The sequence below is a fragment of the Notolabrus celidotus genome, chromosome 1 (assembly GCF_009762535.1).
Source record: "Notolabrus celidotus isolate fNotCel1 chromosome 1, fNotCel1.pri, whole genome shotgun sequence".
Lineage (NCBI taxonomy): Eukaryota > Metazoa > Chordata > Actinopteri > Labriformes > Labridae > Notolabrus > Notolabrus celidotus.
The window spans coordinates 31,144,172-31,161,943 of record NC_048272.1 but is presented as its reverse complement, the minus strand read 5'-3'; the positions used below and the strand labels follow the sequence as shown (position 1 = coordinate 31,161,943).

The following is a 17,772-nucleotide window of genomic DNA, read 5'->3' as shown; positions in this document are numbered from 1 at the left end:
TCTAAGAAGGGGAAGAGATGAAGGCATGCGGACCACACTGAAATACAATTAATGATGTAGACTCTTGAAGATTACCAAAGCTCTTATGGGACTATGTGCTACATTTTTTTGTCCACAGGGGGAGCCAAAATCCACACAAACTAGAAGATCCTACCAGCGGCTCTAAATATTTTTTTTTTGCACCTCTTGACACTGAAAGGGAACCGTATCTGTTTATCAAGGTAGCAATTCAAGAGCATAACAACAATAGTCTAACTTATCAGTGTCTTTTTTTTTTGAAGTAATTGTTTTTTTTCCCAAACTGCTGCTCAGGACGAAATGAAAACAGAGTGAAGTAAAGAAGTCATACTTTATTTTCCCTTTGAATCAACAAAAACACCAAAGAAAGTTTCACATTAAATATAATACAGACTGAGGGCAGTGCACGTTTCTGCAAGTAGACCTGGAGGAGTGATGTGATTGGTGGAGGTTGAGGCTTAAATTTCTGCAGCGGAGCAGAGCTGAGCTGATTGACTGGCAGTGGGAAAAAAATCAAGTCAAATTAAAATGTGGCAGCCTGAAGGGGGACCAGCAGAGGTCAGAGGTCAGGGTTTAGTAGGGCTGTCTCTTGATGAATCTGGAGAACATGGCGAAGGCAGCAATTGGTTTGTCTGATGGCACCATGTGGCCAGATCCCTGCAGGATGACAGAGGTCAAAGGTAAGCAGCAGGGTTTAAATAAAGTCACTGATCATCAGCTCCATGCAGACGTGGATAGAAGCTAACAGGTGATCTACTGCAGAGCCTTGCCCCCTGGATGAAATCATGAGGTCTTAAAGGAGGGTCACCTGATGGTCTGTTTTACCTTGATAGTGAGGAAGGCGATGTTGTCGAACTCTTTGACGAAGCCTCCGACCTGCCGACCCTCTTCATCGTCATAGAGCCATGGGCGTCTCTGAACCTCAACCTGAGAGTGACATCAGAGAGGTGAACACACCTGGAGGCTGCCTGAAATCACACCTAACTACAGAATGTTTTCTCTTCTGCTTTTTTTAAAAAAAAGGTATTTGACTCCACCTGTGAAGTCTACCACTAAGGAAGGTAAGCCTCGTCTGTTGAGACTACGTTTCAGTGTCATGATGCTCGCTCTTTTTTAAAAACCTAGCTAGGTAATCAGCTAATGTATGAGAATTTGTGGGGCTGTAATGTCATGTTTTCAATAACAAAGTGTAATTACGTTAACACACTGTATGCATCGCATCACCACAGTCAACATGCATTTGATCAAATCAAGGGTAACTCCCTTAGTCTTGACTATAATCAGATATGTCTGCAAAATAAACAACATCAGTTCTTAGTTCATTACATCCCCTTGTTGGAGAACCAATGTATCAGTTTGTGGTGAGTCTCAGTTTCACAGTAAACATTAAGTTCCACAGAGGCTTCACTCTGGCTTCCTTCAGCGGTATGAACCTGAAACAGAAACTGATGTTCTTGTAATTAAGGGTAATAACGACATCATGATGCAGATTAGTCAAAAGTCAAGCTTTGTCAAGTCTGTCCTCAAGAGGAGAAGAAAACTACTTTTACAATGTTTGTTTGTTGAATGGAGGTCTATGAAAGAGGATTAGAGACTTTGATGTTTTTAGGTCTGACCTTCAGGGAATGTTCAGTTTTTTTCTCAGAATTCTTTAACACCTGCTGTTGCTCTCCATACATACTATTTTTCCTTCAGACACCAAAGCCTGCAGATACCCGATTGGTCAATACTACTCAGACTACAGACAGAGCCCAGAAGTCTTCTCAGATTAAAATCCAGACCCTGAGATACAGATTCAACATGTTTATGCAGAATCTATAATTACAGGTTAGTTTTAACTGAGAGTAAAAAGCTTTGTCAGGTCTGTCATCAAGAGGAGAAGAAAACTACTTTTACAATGTTTGTTTGTTGAATGGAGGTGGGATCCATTATTTCTGATGCATTCCAGGAAGTCAGGAAATCTCAACGCTGATTGTCTTTAGTGACACAGCATCAAGCAGATTTGTGTCTCAGTGTAAATGTTTGATTTAGAACAGATTTTTAGCTGGTCTTCATACAGATATCTGTTTATATAGAGAAATACATCCTCCTCAGATTACCAACCATGGGAGCCAGGATGTCATTACACTGGATTGTGTTTCTCCTGCTTTTGCTCTCCATACAGACTGTTTTGTCTAAGTCAATCATCAGTTCAACTGAATCCACAGCAAACACTGCAGGTGTTTCACAGCTGGATTCACCATTTAAATCACTTCATCGTTTATAAGTCTGATCCTTAGTTACCTGCTGATGCAGAGACTCAACAAACCACTCGTCCCCCATGAAGTTACAGGCCATGTCCACGTCACCGTTATACACCAACACCCGGTACTTCTGCAGAGAGGACATAAAACTGTTAACAAGGACAGACACCACCCACCTGGATAAATAAGCCCCATCCACTCTGGATTAACCAGGTCAGAACTGATGTTAGTGTACATGTGTGTCTTTGTGACTTGGGCAGTAAAAAAATGCTAATTCTGTGAATGAAGTTAGATCTGTAAGAGAACAGCAGTCATCACAGGTGTGTTCACTGACCAGAGCAGAGAGCAGCTTCAGGTACTGTTTCCTGACTTCCATGTAGATTCGACCATAGTTCAGGTTCACCTCAGAGCTGCAACACAAGAGAAGTCAGAGGTCTAATTTAAAACTGTATTCAAAGGTCTCAAAGAAGAAGTGTGTACTGCTCGTTTTTTCAGTTGTGTTACCTGCAGATGACCCAGTCCAGAGCCTTGGGGCTGATGTGCAGGGCACCCTTGACGTATGGGTTGTTCAGGTAGAGGGAGGAGGGGGTGGAGTTGGTGCAGGGGGGATCCAGACGGACGGACAGGTGGAGAGCCGCCAGACCTTGTAACTTCTATTCACACACAGACACAGAGTCAGAGGACAACCAGGTATCCATGCATGTCTAGATAAGTGGACTTTAATGTAAAGACACCAGGTGGGTGAATACACACCTGGTTCCAGAGCTGATTCCACGGATGACTGATGAATGAGTTTCCCAGGTCCCTGATCACCAGCTGACCTTCTTCAACACTGACAAACAATAACAATCAATCAAATACATGAAATAAATCAACACAAGCCACACTGTCACCTGTTCGCCCAGCACGTGTAATCTGCACGGGCAGGTGAGCTCCTATTTAAGGTAACAGTTATGGACTACATGGTTGTTTGAATTTACACCACAGTATGTAGAGATGAGTCAGAGGTCACAGCTCACCTGACTCTCTGGCGGACTCCACCTGGGCAGGGAGCATACAGGTTGTACATGTTCAGTCCTGAGCTGTAGACAATGTCCTGAACCTCAGACAGCTGCAGGACAAACAAACCACTGAGATTGAATTTCTTAACTGGATAAAACCAGACTTAATCCAGATTAAACAGGTGTAATCCAGCTGCAGACAAACTGGTTTACACTTGACGTAGAAAAAGCGTCAGACCTCTTCGGCCCAGCTGACCCGGTCTTCTGGCTTATCTGTTTTAATCATGTCTCTTTCTTTCTCAAAAAGACACTGGACTGGATCAACCTTCTCCAGAAGCAGACTCTTCAGGATTGATAAATCTGGACCACCAGGGCACTGAATTGGGTTACATACTTTTTCCAAGGGGGGCAAAGGGGCTGAAGAAATTACCCAAGCAGAGTGCCAAATAACACCAGCACAATCAGCTGCATATTTGACTTACAGACTGTTATCTACTCAATCTACTGCGTGATGAAAAGGGTGTCGGCAAGTGTGTTCCAATTACTTTTAAAAATACCTGCACACTTGATCTCTGAATAAGTGCTTAAACACGATATGCAAATGTTCCTGTAACGTGGCAAAACATCACTAAAGTGTGCCATATCAAAGCACACTCCGCTAAGTGTGGAGAAATGGGACAGGGCCTTAATCTTCTTCCAGTAGCACTGCAGACACCATCTGGTGGGAGTACGACATTACAACCAGGGAACCAGAAAAAAGAATGGAAAATTATGTTTTTAAGAGATAATTTTCACATTAACACTGATTACTCGAATCATGTCCCATCCCTATCTCAGATCACAATAAGTTATAATATTTTCCATCATTATTTAAGAGAGTGAAAATATAACATTTCAGACTTTTCTTTTAAAACTTAATTTTTTAAAGCATTTCTCTATATTCATTTTTGTAATAACATTCACATTCCAAAGTAAACATGAGAAAATTTTAATATTTCTATTTAAGTTATTTGACCAATTTTGACTTATTACAAAAAAAACCTTTTTCACAATATTCTAGCTTTGACGTTCACTTTAAAAGACTTTCTTTTTCCACCACCTTTATGTTTATTTCATGTCTCTGTAGATTAAAGTTAAAAAATTCAAAAGAAAAAAGAAAAAAATGTCAAAGTTATGAGCATGATCGTAAAAAAGTTGTTTTGTTTGACATTTAGTTCCTGCAATCCAGACTGAATCCAGCTCTCTGCTGGGACCAGGATAATCCTTAATTTAGGATTAAAGTTACCAAAATTCTTCTCAAAAGTTGAAAACACAAACTGGATTAAACCCAGGACTGGATTACATTTAATCCAGGTTCATGTTCCCGTTTCCCATCAAACCATGAGCTTTCAGACTTCTTTTGGACAACAGCACACTGCAGCTTTGAATTGAGTAAAAATACAATCTGCATCGTTGAATCCAGCAATATCTTATTCTATTTTTTTTAACTTGTATTATTTTATTTTTGGTATTATGGTGATGATTATAGTAATTATACATAATTTAATATATTTATTCATTTTAAGTTTTCTTGAGTTTCTTATTTTTTATGTTTTCTTTAACCATGAACCTCCACTGCCAGAGAACCATCCAAGATTCTTTCTCTGCTTCAAGTCCATAATCACAGACACAAACCAATTATCATTAAACACAGTTTTTGGAGTGGTCAGAAATTTGAAATCTGCGCATTTCCCGATTATAGTTGTCTTCCTACATCAGTGTTTGTGTCTGTTTGTCTTGCAAATAAAAAACACAATCTGCATGGTTGAATCCAGCTAAATCTACTCCAGGGCAGGATTTAGGATTAGCCAGATAACCTCACCTTCCTTTTGTTTACTCTATTGAAAACAGATAAAGTGGTCTAACCCCGATTATGATCAACCAGTTCAGATTGGTTAAGACATGTCGACGCGTGTCAGATGACAAATAAACCAGGTCCAGTTGTCTGATACTCACGCTGAGTGAGCAGTTCTGGTTGTGGTTGTTGTAAAAGTTGCACTGTCCGTCTTTGCAGCAGAACTTCTGCAGTTCGCTCCACAGCCGGCTCCCCAGCAGGCCGTGGTAGTACGCAAAGTACACCAGAGAGTTATCGTTCATCTCGTAACTTGACATCCCGTTTCCCACAGCAATGCCCTGCAGAACAGATGAGACAGGTGAGAAACAGCTAGCATGATTAGTGTGGTACTGCAGTGTTAGGAGAGCTTCATTACTGGTGTGTACCTGCAGGTTGAGGCTGGCGTCCTCCATCACTCTCTCTGCGAGCGTTGGGATGTATATTCCTCCGTAACTCTCTCCGGTCAGGAAAAGTTCATTCTTGCTGAACTCTGGAAACAGGCGGAAGAACTCCTTCAGTGCCAGGTAGTTGTTCATGGACACCTGAGGAGGGAATGAAAAAAACCAAAAACTTTACACACCTGCCTGAACACCTGAGAACCAATCAGGAGCCAATTTGCAGAGTGCGACTGACCTCGGTGTCATTGGTGACATAATTTTGATCGTCAGAGTAAGAGAAGCCGACACCTGCTGGAGACTCCAGGTACAACACGTTGGCAATCTGCACAGAAAAAAAATTAACCAATCAGCTTTCAGGAAGTCTTCCTATGTTCACCGCTGATCTCAACACCTGCTGAGTCCCCTGACAGGAAGCAGGTAAAGACAGATGAACTGACCTTGTTCCAGGAGTACGGGTTGTACTGAAGCGTCACTCCATCATCCTGGATCTGAAACATCAGAGGTCAGAGGTCAGCAGGTGTCTGACATCACACAGATGCAGGTGACTGTGGGTGGAGTCACAGGTGACCTACCAGGAAGGGTCCATGTTCAGTCAGGAGTCCGTCCAGAGAGCTGCATCCTGGGCCACCGTTCAACCACAGCACCATTGGGTCAGCCGACGGGTCCTTCTGAGACTCCACAAACCTGAAAACAACAAGAACAGGGTTGGTTTACCTGAGGACAGGTGAGGGAGGGGGGCAGGTGGATGTTACCACCGAGTTTCAGCCACACTTGTAGGGGCATGACCAGCCTCAGGTGAACTTAAAGGTGAAATAGTAAGACTCAGGTGGACATGCAGGGACCTGGGTCTCTTCAGATAAAACTGCAGGTGACTGAGTCGGCTTCAATAGGACTTGCAGGTGACCTGGAGGTTCTCTGGTAATGTTGTGACTGTGTTAGACTTGTAGGTGAAGTAGCAGGGCCTCAGGATGACTTCCAGGTGATGAAGTGAGCATCAGGTGGACCTGCGAGTACTTGGGGCTTCTCAGGTAGACTTGTTGGTGATGTTGTGGCACTGGTTTACTATGTCACCTGCCTGTCTAGCCCCGTAGTTGGACTTGCAGGTGATGCAGTGAGCCTCAGGACTCATGCAGGTGTTCATGCAGGTACTCTGGGTTTCTCAGCTAGTGTTGCCATTAAATGAATTCTGATGGCCAAATTCCACCAAATCCAGGTCCGGTCTGCCTCTGATCCACAGCTATGGATCTGATAGGTTTCTATTCTAGTCAATGTGTAAACTCCCACTGGATCCGCTCTGTTGTGTTCAGGCTGCGTCTCTGATTCGGCACGCCAGAGCCCTCCGGATCAGATACGCAAGACTTCTATCTTTGCAGGATGCCAGAGCACAATGGATCAATCTCAACAGAGCAGATGGTGTGGGACAGGAAGTCAGGCACCAAAAAAAAAAAGAAAACTTACAGTGAATTTTCAGAATAAAACACTGTTATCACCAGATTGTATTTCACTTAACTACAACAGCAAATCGTCATGATGAGTGGAGCCAAGCCTGGAGTCAACAGGTCAGAGGTTTTCAGAGGACCGTAAAGACAACATGGATGAGGAGAGGGGGCGGAGAATGCTTGATTCAGTGATTACCGTGGGAAAACCTCGGTCACATTACTCCAGCTGTCCTGCAGTCCTGCTCCATGCTGCATTCTGAAAACGCAACCAGTGGGTGTTGACTGACGAGAGCATGGAGCCGGACCCCATCGAATCGGAGACAGACCGGACACGGATCCGGTGAAAGTCCTGTGTTACACTTCTACAATTGATTGCATGGTTGTGAACTCCTGTTGGTAAAGGGTGCGGTCTGCAACACCTGAGCTCCATAAGAAGTGTAATTATGAAGTGTTTCTCACCTGAGGATGTGACCGCATTTGTATTTTGAATTAAGGTAAAATAAAGTGCTGTGAGCTGTTATGATGCTGATGTGTCAGGTGTGTTACTGACCAGTAGTGCAGGTGTTTTCCATTGGCCACACTAAGGTATCCAGAGTATTGTCTGAAGCTAGGCTGTTTCTGCAGACCGGGCAGGTAGGTCACCTCATCTGCAGCTGGAGCCGCTTCACTGCCCAGCAAAGAGAACAGGAAGCAACACAGCAACGCTGCCTGCATCTGGTTAACAGCAAATGTGACATCATATTATAATCATATAAACCAGGATATGAAACTAGTGTCTTATGATTAAATGGAAACTGCTAACTGGGCGAAATGATCCATGACGATGCAGATGATGAGTTTATGGAACCAACTCAATGACATCCAGAGTCTCTTAGTAAAATGTATTTATGTTTTATGTTTTGATTTTTACATTCATGAGGCAGAGTGCTTTTGCAAAAGCCTTTTATAAGATACAGCACTGGACGCATAAAGATAAGGAAGCACCCTGAGTAAAATATTTAAACATGCAAAACTCAAGAAGTGAGGTATCAATTTAAATTTTTGAGAAGCCGATTTTGTCACTATAAAATACTGATTCATAGCATATCTCATCCTAAGTGAATCACTTCAATCTCTTCTCCCAGAGAGGAACTATAACAGATTAAAGGTTTTTTTAAATGAGGTCTGGGGGGAGACGGTGGATGTGAGCGCAGAGCGTCAGCAGTTTCATATCACGTTGTGTGCCTCAGTCAGACACACTCATGCTAAATGCAAATAAACACAGATGACTTTAACTCATACGGAAACTCTCCTTTATCATCAAATGTAATATGTTTTCTGAAAACTTCTTCAAACTAACATTAAAAAAAAGTCGGTTTCACTTTGTCCAACAACTCAGAGGTCTGCGGCTGTTTGTTGATCACGGCGCCGTAGTGCTAAAGGGGACGAGTCAGAAACAGGATTTCTACCAGGTAGCAAAGGTTGAGGTTGATTGTCTTTCTGCCGAATTGAGAGGAAAGGGGTTCTAATCCGAAAATTTCTATACATGTGTTTACTTAATGTCTTGGTTTTACACAAAGACAAAGCAAATATTACTTGTAGTCTAACTGAGCGGGGTTTGGTGGAGAGAGAATTTTTGTGCTAAACTCTAGTAGTTTGTTTTCAGCTGATTTCAAACAGCCAAACCAATAAACAGCTCACATTACAGGTTTTAGAAGTACATTAATTAAGTAAAAGTGATATAATACCACCTGGGAATCGTTCCTGCTCACGTTGATAACCCGGAAACATGTTAGTTCAGGTAAAGTGCAAAACAAGTTAAATGACAAAAAGCCTTAAAAGCAGAAGAAGACATAAAAGGTTATTCTTTGAGTCAGAAACAGGAATAAACTCACCTTTTCAGTAGTTTTTGCCTGGTTCAGCAGCAGGTTCGGTTAAATGTGTGAATGCAGCTGCAGATAATTGAAGTCAGCAGGTCATATGACAGCGACCTATCACATGACACGAGGAGGGACTGTAATTACATGCTTCCACCACACGGTGGCGCCAACTACTCACAATCAGCTTGCCAGCCTGATTCAACGACAGAATAAAGCTACTTATTTTCTGATTTACACATTATTCAAGGGACTTTCATTATTCAAAACTGATCTGAAATAAGAGATTAAACTACTCTCGATACTTCCTTCGGGTGCGTTTGAGGTTTTCAGGAATTTTCAGCTGTTTTTCTTTTTTTATTTATTCATTTATTTATTTATTGCACATATAAAAGTTCAAAACAAACATTGCATGTTCAATAACACGAGGCAATATATAACTTAACTAATCTACTATTTGTAGATGGTGAAGATCAAAGATGGGGCGGATTTGTAATGATTGAAAAATAAGAGTAGAACTACTGAATCGATTGGAAAATGTGACTATTTTAATAAAACGTTTCTGCAGAGACCAAATACCATTAAGGTTACTTTTAAAGGTGCTAGCCCAAACAATGTTGCAGTAAGATATATAAGGATAAATCATAGTGTAATACAAATTAAGAAGGATTTTCCTTGGCAACAACTGTCTGATTCTTCTGATGATTCCAATATCATTTTACTGCAATTTTACTGGTAATGTGATCTATGTGAATTTTCCAGGTGAGCTTTTCATCAATGAGAACTCCCAGAAATGTTCTTTATAGGATGAATTTAAAGGTACAGTGTGTAGAAAGGAGAATATATAATGATATTGCATAAACCTCAGAAAATAAGCTCCTGTGTTTTATGAGAAGTAAGATCTTTCCTTTATCAAGTCATCTTCTAAAAACATGTGCATTGTGTATAGTTTGTTCATTCTGTGCTACTGTAGAAATGTTGCAGAGCAAGATGGCGGTGTCCATGGAAGGAGTCCCTCTCCTCACATAAATATAAAAGGCTCATTCTAAGTTAACAATTATTAAATCATGTTTAAATAAAGTGATTATACACTCATTGAAACATACTGAATATTATATGTCATTTCTTTCACTGCTAAATTCTACACACTGTACCTTTAAATAACTTTGGTGATACCAATGTTATCGAGTGCCATCATTATCTCGCCATACATTATCACGCTTATTGCCCAGCTATAAACTAAAGAAACAAAGATGTTTACACCAAAAATATTGATTTCTAGGTGTTGGGATTGATTACAAAATAATTCATTTGATTAAATAATAAATAAAAATAATAAACTTCACCTTTTCTCTACAGCTAAGTTTAAATGTTAAAGGATTTTCAAAGAAAACAACATTTTTGCTCCAGTCAGTGGTGAAATATGCTGGGTCTTACATTAGGGGTTCAGTTTGCATCGGTCAACACTTTGCTGTCCAGAAATAAAACACCATTACTAGAAGGTATTACCATTTAGAAGCATCCTATCACCATCAACCATGTTTACTGATAATTAACCAAAGTTACAGTCAGGGGTCGACTGACATCGGTTTTTCAGGGCCGATAATGATACCGATAATCTGCAGTTCATGAGACCGATAACAGATATTTGAAACTGAAAATGTAGAATTTGGAATATTACAAACTCCAACACAAGACTTTGTTTACATGTTACAAAACAAACTTCAACCTCATATACAGGAAATAACAGTTAACCAGTTACAACCAATCAGATCATGTTGTTGGCAGGACATTGTCAGTCATGTCATGTCAGTCTACTCAGGAGGGTGGGCACTAAGAACTGTAGGCAGACATTCATATCAGACTTATTATTCCTGTTTAGGCCTCTTTAATCTTGTTAGATTTGAATTTAAGATTTTATTGACTTTTAAAGCGCATTGGTGTTTTACCTGAGAACATCTGATCTCCTGACTCCCAGCGTGCCTGGTCATACCCTGAAGTGCTCAGCCGGGTCACTGCTTGCCATCCCACAGTCCAGGCTGAGGATCCAAGGTGACCGTGCCTCATCTGTCAGAGTGCTCATCCTCTGGAACAATCTCCCAGAGATCAGATATTTTCCTTTAAAAAGGTGCGCTTCTAGAGAGGTCATCTGTGCACACTTAAATCCTTCAAACACTTCTTTTATTCTGTTTCAGACAACTCTGATCTTTTGGCCTCTAATCATTTGACTTTTTCATTCTTCCTACAAGGTTTCTCTTTTTTTTTTTTCCTCTTGGTGTTTTGAAGCCTTGTATCTCATTCCATTTCCTGTCATTTTGTTGCTTTTCTGCTCTTCCCTTTCTGCTGTTTTTTCCCCCACTTTTTTTAAAATCGGTCTTAGTCAAGTCTCTAATTTTCTTCCTCATGTGTAAAGCACTTTGTAACTCTGTTTAGAGAAGTGCAGTATAGATAAAGTTTATTATTCAACTTTTAAGATTCAGGATTATATTTGAGGCGCAAAATTGTAAATGTAAGTGACACTCATTTGTGTGAAGTCTTCATATGCCATACATCTCCTGCTGAGTGCATACTAATGAAGTTATCTCCGCTCTGATTGGCTGTGACACCAGACTTTAATTGAACCAGTGGACACGGAACAGACAAGCCAAGCTGAAATCAAACCATCCTGAGGAAACTTTATTTAAAAACAAAACAAAAGATAAAAAAAGACTTCTATACAACAGGCGAGGACAGGGGGGCGGGACTTCTTCAGGGCCGGGGAGGTGGTCTCATCCCGGGAGGGGGTGGTCCTATAATATGAGCAGAGAGGACATTAGTGAGGTTTCATCTGAGTTTTTTTTATGATGCTGCGATATGATTGGTTGTCAGGAGCACTCACCTCTCATGCCTGGGGGTGGCGGCCTCATGCCTGGTGGGGGCATGCCCATTGGAGCGCCACGACCAGGAGGCATACCCATAGGAGGGCCCATTGGTGGTCGCATACCAGGGGGTGGACCCATCATACCTGAGGGGGGAGGAGCCAAACATCCAGTAAGTACACAGGGGAGACAATCAGTTTTAAAGAGCAGAGCCAGCAAATCAATGATCCTCCATCCAGTGTTCATTATGTCAGCTATCTTAGATTTAGTCTTTAGATGAAAGTGACCATTTAGTCTGGTTTATACTTCTGCGTCGACCCACCGCAGCAGGGCTGACGGGGACGTGAGCTCTACATTCATCTGCATTATTGTGTCCCTGACGCGCAGCAATACTCCGATATGCTTGAGGGTAGTGTGGTCTCTCCGAAAGTCGGGGTTGCCTGTTTTCGGCCCTGCTACGATCTGTTTACTTTTTCACCGTGATTCAAAGCGTGTCATGTTAATCTACAGCTGATACATGTTGCAGTTTATCATTTATCAATGATTACAGGGAAGACTAGAGAGGACAGGAGGAGATGAAATATATGCACGATGTGCGGGGAACCCAGAGGTGCTCTAAATGTGGGAAATACAATGCCGCCTAGCGAATCAACCACAGGGCTTGCGGTCTACGTTGATTCGATGCATAGTTACATTTTGGAGGAGGTGGGCGTCGGCAATGTGCATAGGTACGGGAGCTACAGCATAGGCTACGCTGTTGATTCGACGCAGAAGTATAAACCAGGCTTTAATCTTAATCACATTTTAGTCTTTTCAGCCCTTTATAGTTTTAGTCACTCTTTAAAATAATAAATGTAATCGATAAGATATTGGTATCAATATCTTCAATGAAGTTGAGACAGATGCTTGGAGGCAGGGAGAGCTGCTTCATAAAGCACACCTGCTGCAGGTAGAGACCAAGCTAACACTGCGCCCCTCAGATAATAACTCAGCCTGTCACAGGAATGCATCATTTTTATTTTCAACACTTAGTTGTCAGCGAGGGGGAATATGGACTTTCAATGTCCGGCGGTCCGCCACTAACGTTTTCGTTTCGTCATTGCCTCCTTTAGAAAATCAATCCCTACATTCCTCAGAGATTTTATTATCAGTGATGTATTTTAGCTCATCATAGTCTCGTTTTCGTCATTAAAAAAAAACTGTCCGTTGACAAACATTTATTGCCATAATTTTCGTTAAACTTAACACTGCTAGGGCGCTGGTGGCCTTGCGGTCTTAAGCACCCCATATACAGAGGCTATAATCCTCGATGCAGAGTTTGCCGGTTCGACTCCCGACCGCTACCATGTATTGCATTTCTTCCCCCCTCTCTGCTCCCTGCGTTTCCTGTCTCTCTTCAGCTGTCCTATCATAAAAGGCAAAAGGCCGAAAAAATATAATAAAAAAAAATTAACACTGCTGCCATCACAGTTCATCTCACCTGGAGGCGGGGCTCCTCTGCCGATGGGCGGCGGGGCTCCTCGTCCAGGTGGATACTGTGTGGGAGCTCCAGCGATACTTGCTCCTGCAGCTGCTGCAGCGACCGTCCCTCTGCCCTGTGGAGTCATCACCTGGAAACACACAGGAAGGTGTCATCAACTGAGCACACACAAACATTACACCTGCATGTAGAACACCTGGCAATGCTACCATGGTTACCTGCTGTGAAGGACCGCCCACTCCTCTGACGGGCCCAGCGAGTCCAGCTGGAGCCTGAGGCATCGGAGCTCCTGCAGGAACACCACGACCAGCAGCCCGTCCCACACCGGGACCTCCAGCAACACCGGCCAATGGGACCCGAGCGATACCAGTCTGGATAGAGTAGAGAAGAATCTGAATCAAAGGCTGGTGAGGTTGGACGGACAGCTCGTATCGCCACATTGTTCATATAAATCAAGACCTCATTGGTAGCCAACACTTCAACACACTTTGTTTTCTACATCTTTGATTAGAGGACATCACCAGAGTCTGCTCCTTTTAGTTGCAGTGATCTACTCACATCTTTAGGAGGTGGGCCCTCCACTGTCATAGAGACCAGGTTCTCCCCCCTCAGCAGAACTAAACCCAGAACCCTCTTCTCCTCTCGCTCCGGCTGCTTTGAGTTCTTTGGCCTGGTGGACAGAAAAGGTCATTATTACCACACAGGAAAAAAAAGGACCAGTTGACCTTTGACCTGAGGAGCTGGACCTACTTGATCTTCCTGAATTCGTCACAGTCACACAGGATCAGGTTCATGTGTTTGTCGAAGGCCTTGAAGGTGCCAATGAAGATGCGGCCGTCCTGCAGGATGCACCTCATCCTGAAGTCGATGTGCTGCAGCATCTTACTGCTCTTACCCACCGTCTGAGAACCAATCAGGGACAAGTATGAGCATGACATCATTAACACAGAGCAGTTCAGGTGAAGTTTTTACATTAAAAAAAGAAGCGATGAACACATCGTCTGATTGGCCGATATACGCCCTCTGGACAGAAACTGAAGTTTTCAATACTTGGATACTTTTTAATACCACACGCCTTGAGATGATAGTCTGCTCTGTGTTTACATGTAGTAGTGTTAGAAGACAGACCCTTACAGAGAACAGATCTGGACTCAAAGTTCTAACCTGAAGCTGCTGCAATATTTACTGGCGTTTAATGACACACATTTAGGGATGGGTACTGAATTCGGTACTTTTATAGTTACCGACTGAATTCCGTCGGTACTACCGAGTACCGATTTGCGTAAAATCAAACAGTACCATGTTTCGGTACCTCACAACCTTGTGACTGTGAGGGAGTGGAAGGGAAGAGTAAGCGATTTTCCATACTTTCCCCCTGTAATAAAGTTCGAGACTGATCGGGTGGACGTCTCTGCTCTCTGCATCTGCGCGGGAGCACGCCAAACGGAGCCTGCAGCTCAGACTCGCAATGATTGCACACGCCCATCAGCTGCAGGCTCCGTTTGGCACGCTCCCGCGCAGATGCAGAGAGGAGGATTAAGTTGAGACGGACTCCGACTACCTGCCCTGTTTATAACCGTTCCTGTGTGCGTGAATGCCCAACAAGTAAGTTGTGTGTCCTGTTATTATAAAGAGACCGAGATCTGACTGTTTCCCGTCCGCAGGCATTCACGTGTGTTCATTGATAAACTCCCGAAAGAGCAATTAAATGCACAAGCACGTGTCAGCTAATATATCTAATCACCTATATAATCCTGTTTCTATTCATTTCATGTTAAATGAAATAAATATGTTAAATTTTATGTTAAATATGAGATTTTATTATTAAACAAATTAACATTTATTACCACATAAATACACAAAAGTACCGAAAATTGTTACCGTTGAGTACCGGTACCGATTCCCAGGTACCGGGTATCGGTACTGTATCAGTTCAAGTGTGAAAAGTACCCATCCCTACACACATTAAACTTATAAACATCCACATCGTTACACAAACGTGCAAAGTGACAGATTTGGTTAGTTTGCTGAAGTTGCACTTCTTCTGCCTGCCGAGTGAATCTGCTCTGTCCTCTGTAACAGCTTCTACCATCATCTACAGGTCAGCAACACTAACATTTTATTAAGATGTCTCGGTGTCTCAAAGATAGTTACTTCTGTTCAAGACTGACTGACCATAGAGGATAAAGACTAAGTTATCACAATGCCGTGATTTGAACTGAGATGTGACAAGTAAAAAAATAAGAAAATAATTACTAGGCACCGAAAATCTGTGCATGTTCACAAAGAGCTTTGCATGAACTCCTATTTTCTGACCTATGTATAAGAAACAATCGTATGCACATATCTGGGATCTGTTTTGTTGTTTTAGTTAGGGTAAGGAAGACAAGCTGCTTAAAGTGTAGCCCTTGCCAGGTACTAGGTGGTGCTGTCACTAACTTAAAATTGCAGTCTCAGATATGCTCTGAATCTGCAGCCTCTTGGTCAGCAGACACATGCTACCCATTTGAACAGGTAGCAGTGCAGAAGCTATGATGGATGGTGAAGCAGACAGCAGTCCGAGAGAAGCCATAAAGTGTATGGTACAGGGGCGTAAACTCAGTGATGTCACTTTGTTGTTTCTGAAGCAGAGTTTTGAAGCCTATTGTGGCCATAGTAAAAATGCTGACTCGTAACTTTCAGGTGACTTTAAGATAGGCAAAGTCAGGCCGGCCTCTTCGCTAACAGCTACAGTGTTCCTGCCGGTCAATTAAGTCAACTGAGCAACTAACCATGTGAAACTCCTAACCTTAATACCGTCAGAACAGATAAGTTATTAAATAATTTGCCCCCAGTATGGAGTGTAATGATAGAGATATTAGCCATTCAGACCAAACCCGTTTTTTGAACCAGACTCTTTGAATGGGTGTGTATGTGGTGCCCAGTGCTTTTACAGCCAGCCTCCAGTGGACACTTTAGGAACTGCAGTTTTTCATTATTCTGTATCTGCTTCAGTTCTCCAGGCTGATGGTCACTGCTTAAAAGAAGGCGACTTCAGCAGCAAGCAAACCCTTCCTTCATGTGTTTATACTGTCTTTATATGATGCCAGACAATGTGAAAATATCAGAAATGTGCTTCCTATTTTTCCCTCTTACACCTTTGTTTCATCACTTAGGTTACCTTTACTTTGTCCTTATATCGATATACCACCACTGCTAGCTCGATAGCTCTGTGTCTCGTGACATAAGCGGGTTAAACACGAATATAGATGCTTTCTTTCATTAGCCTGGTGCTGTTTGTTACTCGGAAACTTAAACTAATTCATTTCATGTATCGAATAATTGGACCACTTTAGAGAGACAACAAAACAATAAAACAAATATAAACATGTAAATGTAGATTGATGTGAAATTTTTTAGTCACAGTAACTAGAGTAATACGGGTCTTTCAGGTCTTAATACTGAATCAAGGTGATAGTAAACGTCCAGGTAACGTCGTACCTGCATTCCTTCAGTTCGACCCGGTAACAGCACGTGTACAAAGTGATAATCAGGTGAACTCAAACACTTTAATAGCACATTTATTTAAGTGTTTTAGAACGAGCAGGGAAACATCTCATTGGGAGTACCGAAGTAAACACAACACCATTGAGCTAGCCGCTCGGCTAACAGTTAGCTGCACAAACAGCCACCGGTCCCGTTAAATCACCGGCCGCTCGTATAACAGAAAACCTTCCACAGACCGAATCACACTACACATAAAAATACACCATGTGGTTCGTTTCTTGGTCTTTAAATCCGGAGTGAGACTGCAGCCATTCACCGACGTTCACCAGACGTTCATTCAAACTCCCGCCATTGTTTAAATAAACCTCATACTGAATAAATACTCAGACCCCGGTGAGGTACAGCTCGTAGTCTCTCTAACAGGGAGATACTCACCATGATTGCGGTTCTGATGACTCCGATTCACGCCGGATTCACCGAACAAACCCAAAAAATTGACCTGCGGAATTGCCGCCAGGCCCGTCTTTATTGAGATTAACAGGAAGTTACGTACAGGAAACATGCGCCACGGAATAATCGTTCCTACTCAAACGAATGGAAAAGGAATGTTCCTACCCGGCACAAAGTGGATGGTCTTCCTCTGTAACCTCTGGTGGCAACTAACGATTAATGAGCAATGCTGCCATCTACCATACTGGAGTGTGGGTCACATCACAGTAGGTTTGAAGGAAAATGAAATTAGTTAAAGGTGGGGTTGGTGGGAATGGTGTAAAAAAACTTTCCTTTTTTCTGCTGGGTTTGGAGAAAAGGTAATAATACCAATTGATACTCATTGCTAAGTGAAGTAATTTGAGACTATTGTGAAATATGCGTTTCAGAAAACACAACGGCAAATCAGAAAACACAACGGCAATTCAGAAAACACTACGGCAAATCAGAAAACACTACGGCAAATCAGAAAAACACAAAGGCAAATCAGCAAACACAAAAGCAAATCAGAAAACAATGGCAATTCAGAAAACACAAAGGCAAATCAGAAAACACAAAAGCAAATCAGAAAACAATGGCAATTCAGAAAACACTACAACAAATCAGAAAACCCTACAACAAATCAGAAAAC

At 42.2% G+C, this 17,772-nt stretch overlaps 2 protein-coding genes across 2 annotated transcripts; both read right to left on the bottom strand.

The window, feature by feature from the left end:
- Positions 1-330: 330 nt before the first annotated feature.
- ctsa (cathepsin A) lies at positions 331-8,959 on the bottom strand. Its single transcript, XM_034679853.1, has 14 exons — positions 8,847-8,959; positions 7,523-7,686; positions 6,106-6,217; positions 5,971-6,021; positions 5,769-5,855; positions 5,522-5,677; positions 5,258-5,434; positions 3,281-3,372; positions 3,015-3,093; positions 2,766-2,914; positions 2,596-2,671; positions 2,302-2,391; positions 844-945; positions 331-675 (listed from the first exon to the last, which is right to left on the bottom strand). The coding sequence occupies exons 2-14, from the start codon at positions 7,684-7,686 to the stop codon at positions 592-594; spliced, it is 1,419 nt and encodes a 472-aa protein (XP_034535744.1). The 5' UTR covers positions 8,847-8,959; the 3' UTR covers positions 331-591.
- Positions 8,960-11,478: 2,519 nt separating this feature from the next.
- Positions 11,479-17,220, bottom strand: snrpb (small nuclear ribonucleoprotein polypeptides B and B1). Its single transcript, XM_034679867.1, has 7 exons — positions 17,088-17,220; positions 13,917-14,068; positions 13,725-13,836; positions 13,385-13,537; positions 13,167-13,296; positions 11,707-11,832; positions 11,479-11,617 (listed from the first exon to the last, which is right to left on the bottom strand). The coding sequence occupies exons 1-7, from the start codon at positions 17,088-17,090 to the stop codon at positions 11,577-11,579; spliced, it is 717 nt and encodes a 238-aa protein (XP_034535758.1). The 5' UTR covers positions 17,091-17,220; the 3' UTR covers positions 11,479-11,576.
- Positions 17,221-17,772: the final 552 nt, after the last annotated feature.

What these genes read in the sequence shown, in the direction of transcription:
- ctsa (XM_034679853.1), bottom strand. Translation starts at nt 7,686, where the DNA reads ATGCAGGCAGCGTTGCTGTGTTGCTTCCTGTTCTCTTTGCTGGGCAGT. An exon ending in CTGAACATGGACCCTTCCTG is followed by an intron (nt 6,022 to 6,105) that starts GTAGGTCACCTG and finishes CTGATGTTTCAG; the next exon opens with ATCCAGGATGATGGAGTGAC. An exon ending in ACCCGTACTCCTGGAACAAG is followed by an intron (nt 5,856 to 5,970) that starts GTCAGTTCATCT and finishes TTTTCTGTGCAG; the next exon opens with ATTGCCAACGTGTTGTACCT.
- snrpb (XM_034679867.1), bottom strand. An exon ending in TGGGCGGTCCTTCACAGCAG is followed by an intron (nt 13,297 to 13,384) that starts GTAACCATGGTA and finishes GTGTGTTTCCAG; the next exon opens with GTGATGACTCCACAGGGCAG. An exon ending in GCCACCCCCAGGCATGAGAG is followed by an intron (nt 11,618 to 11,706) that starts GTGAGTGCTCCT and finishes CTCATATTATAG; the next exon opens with GACCACCCCCTCCCGGGATG.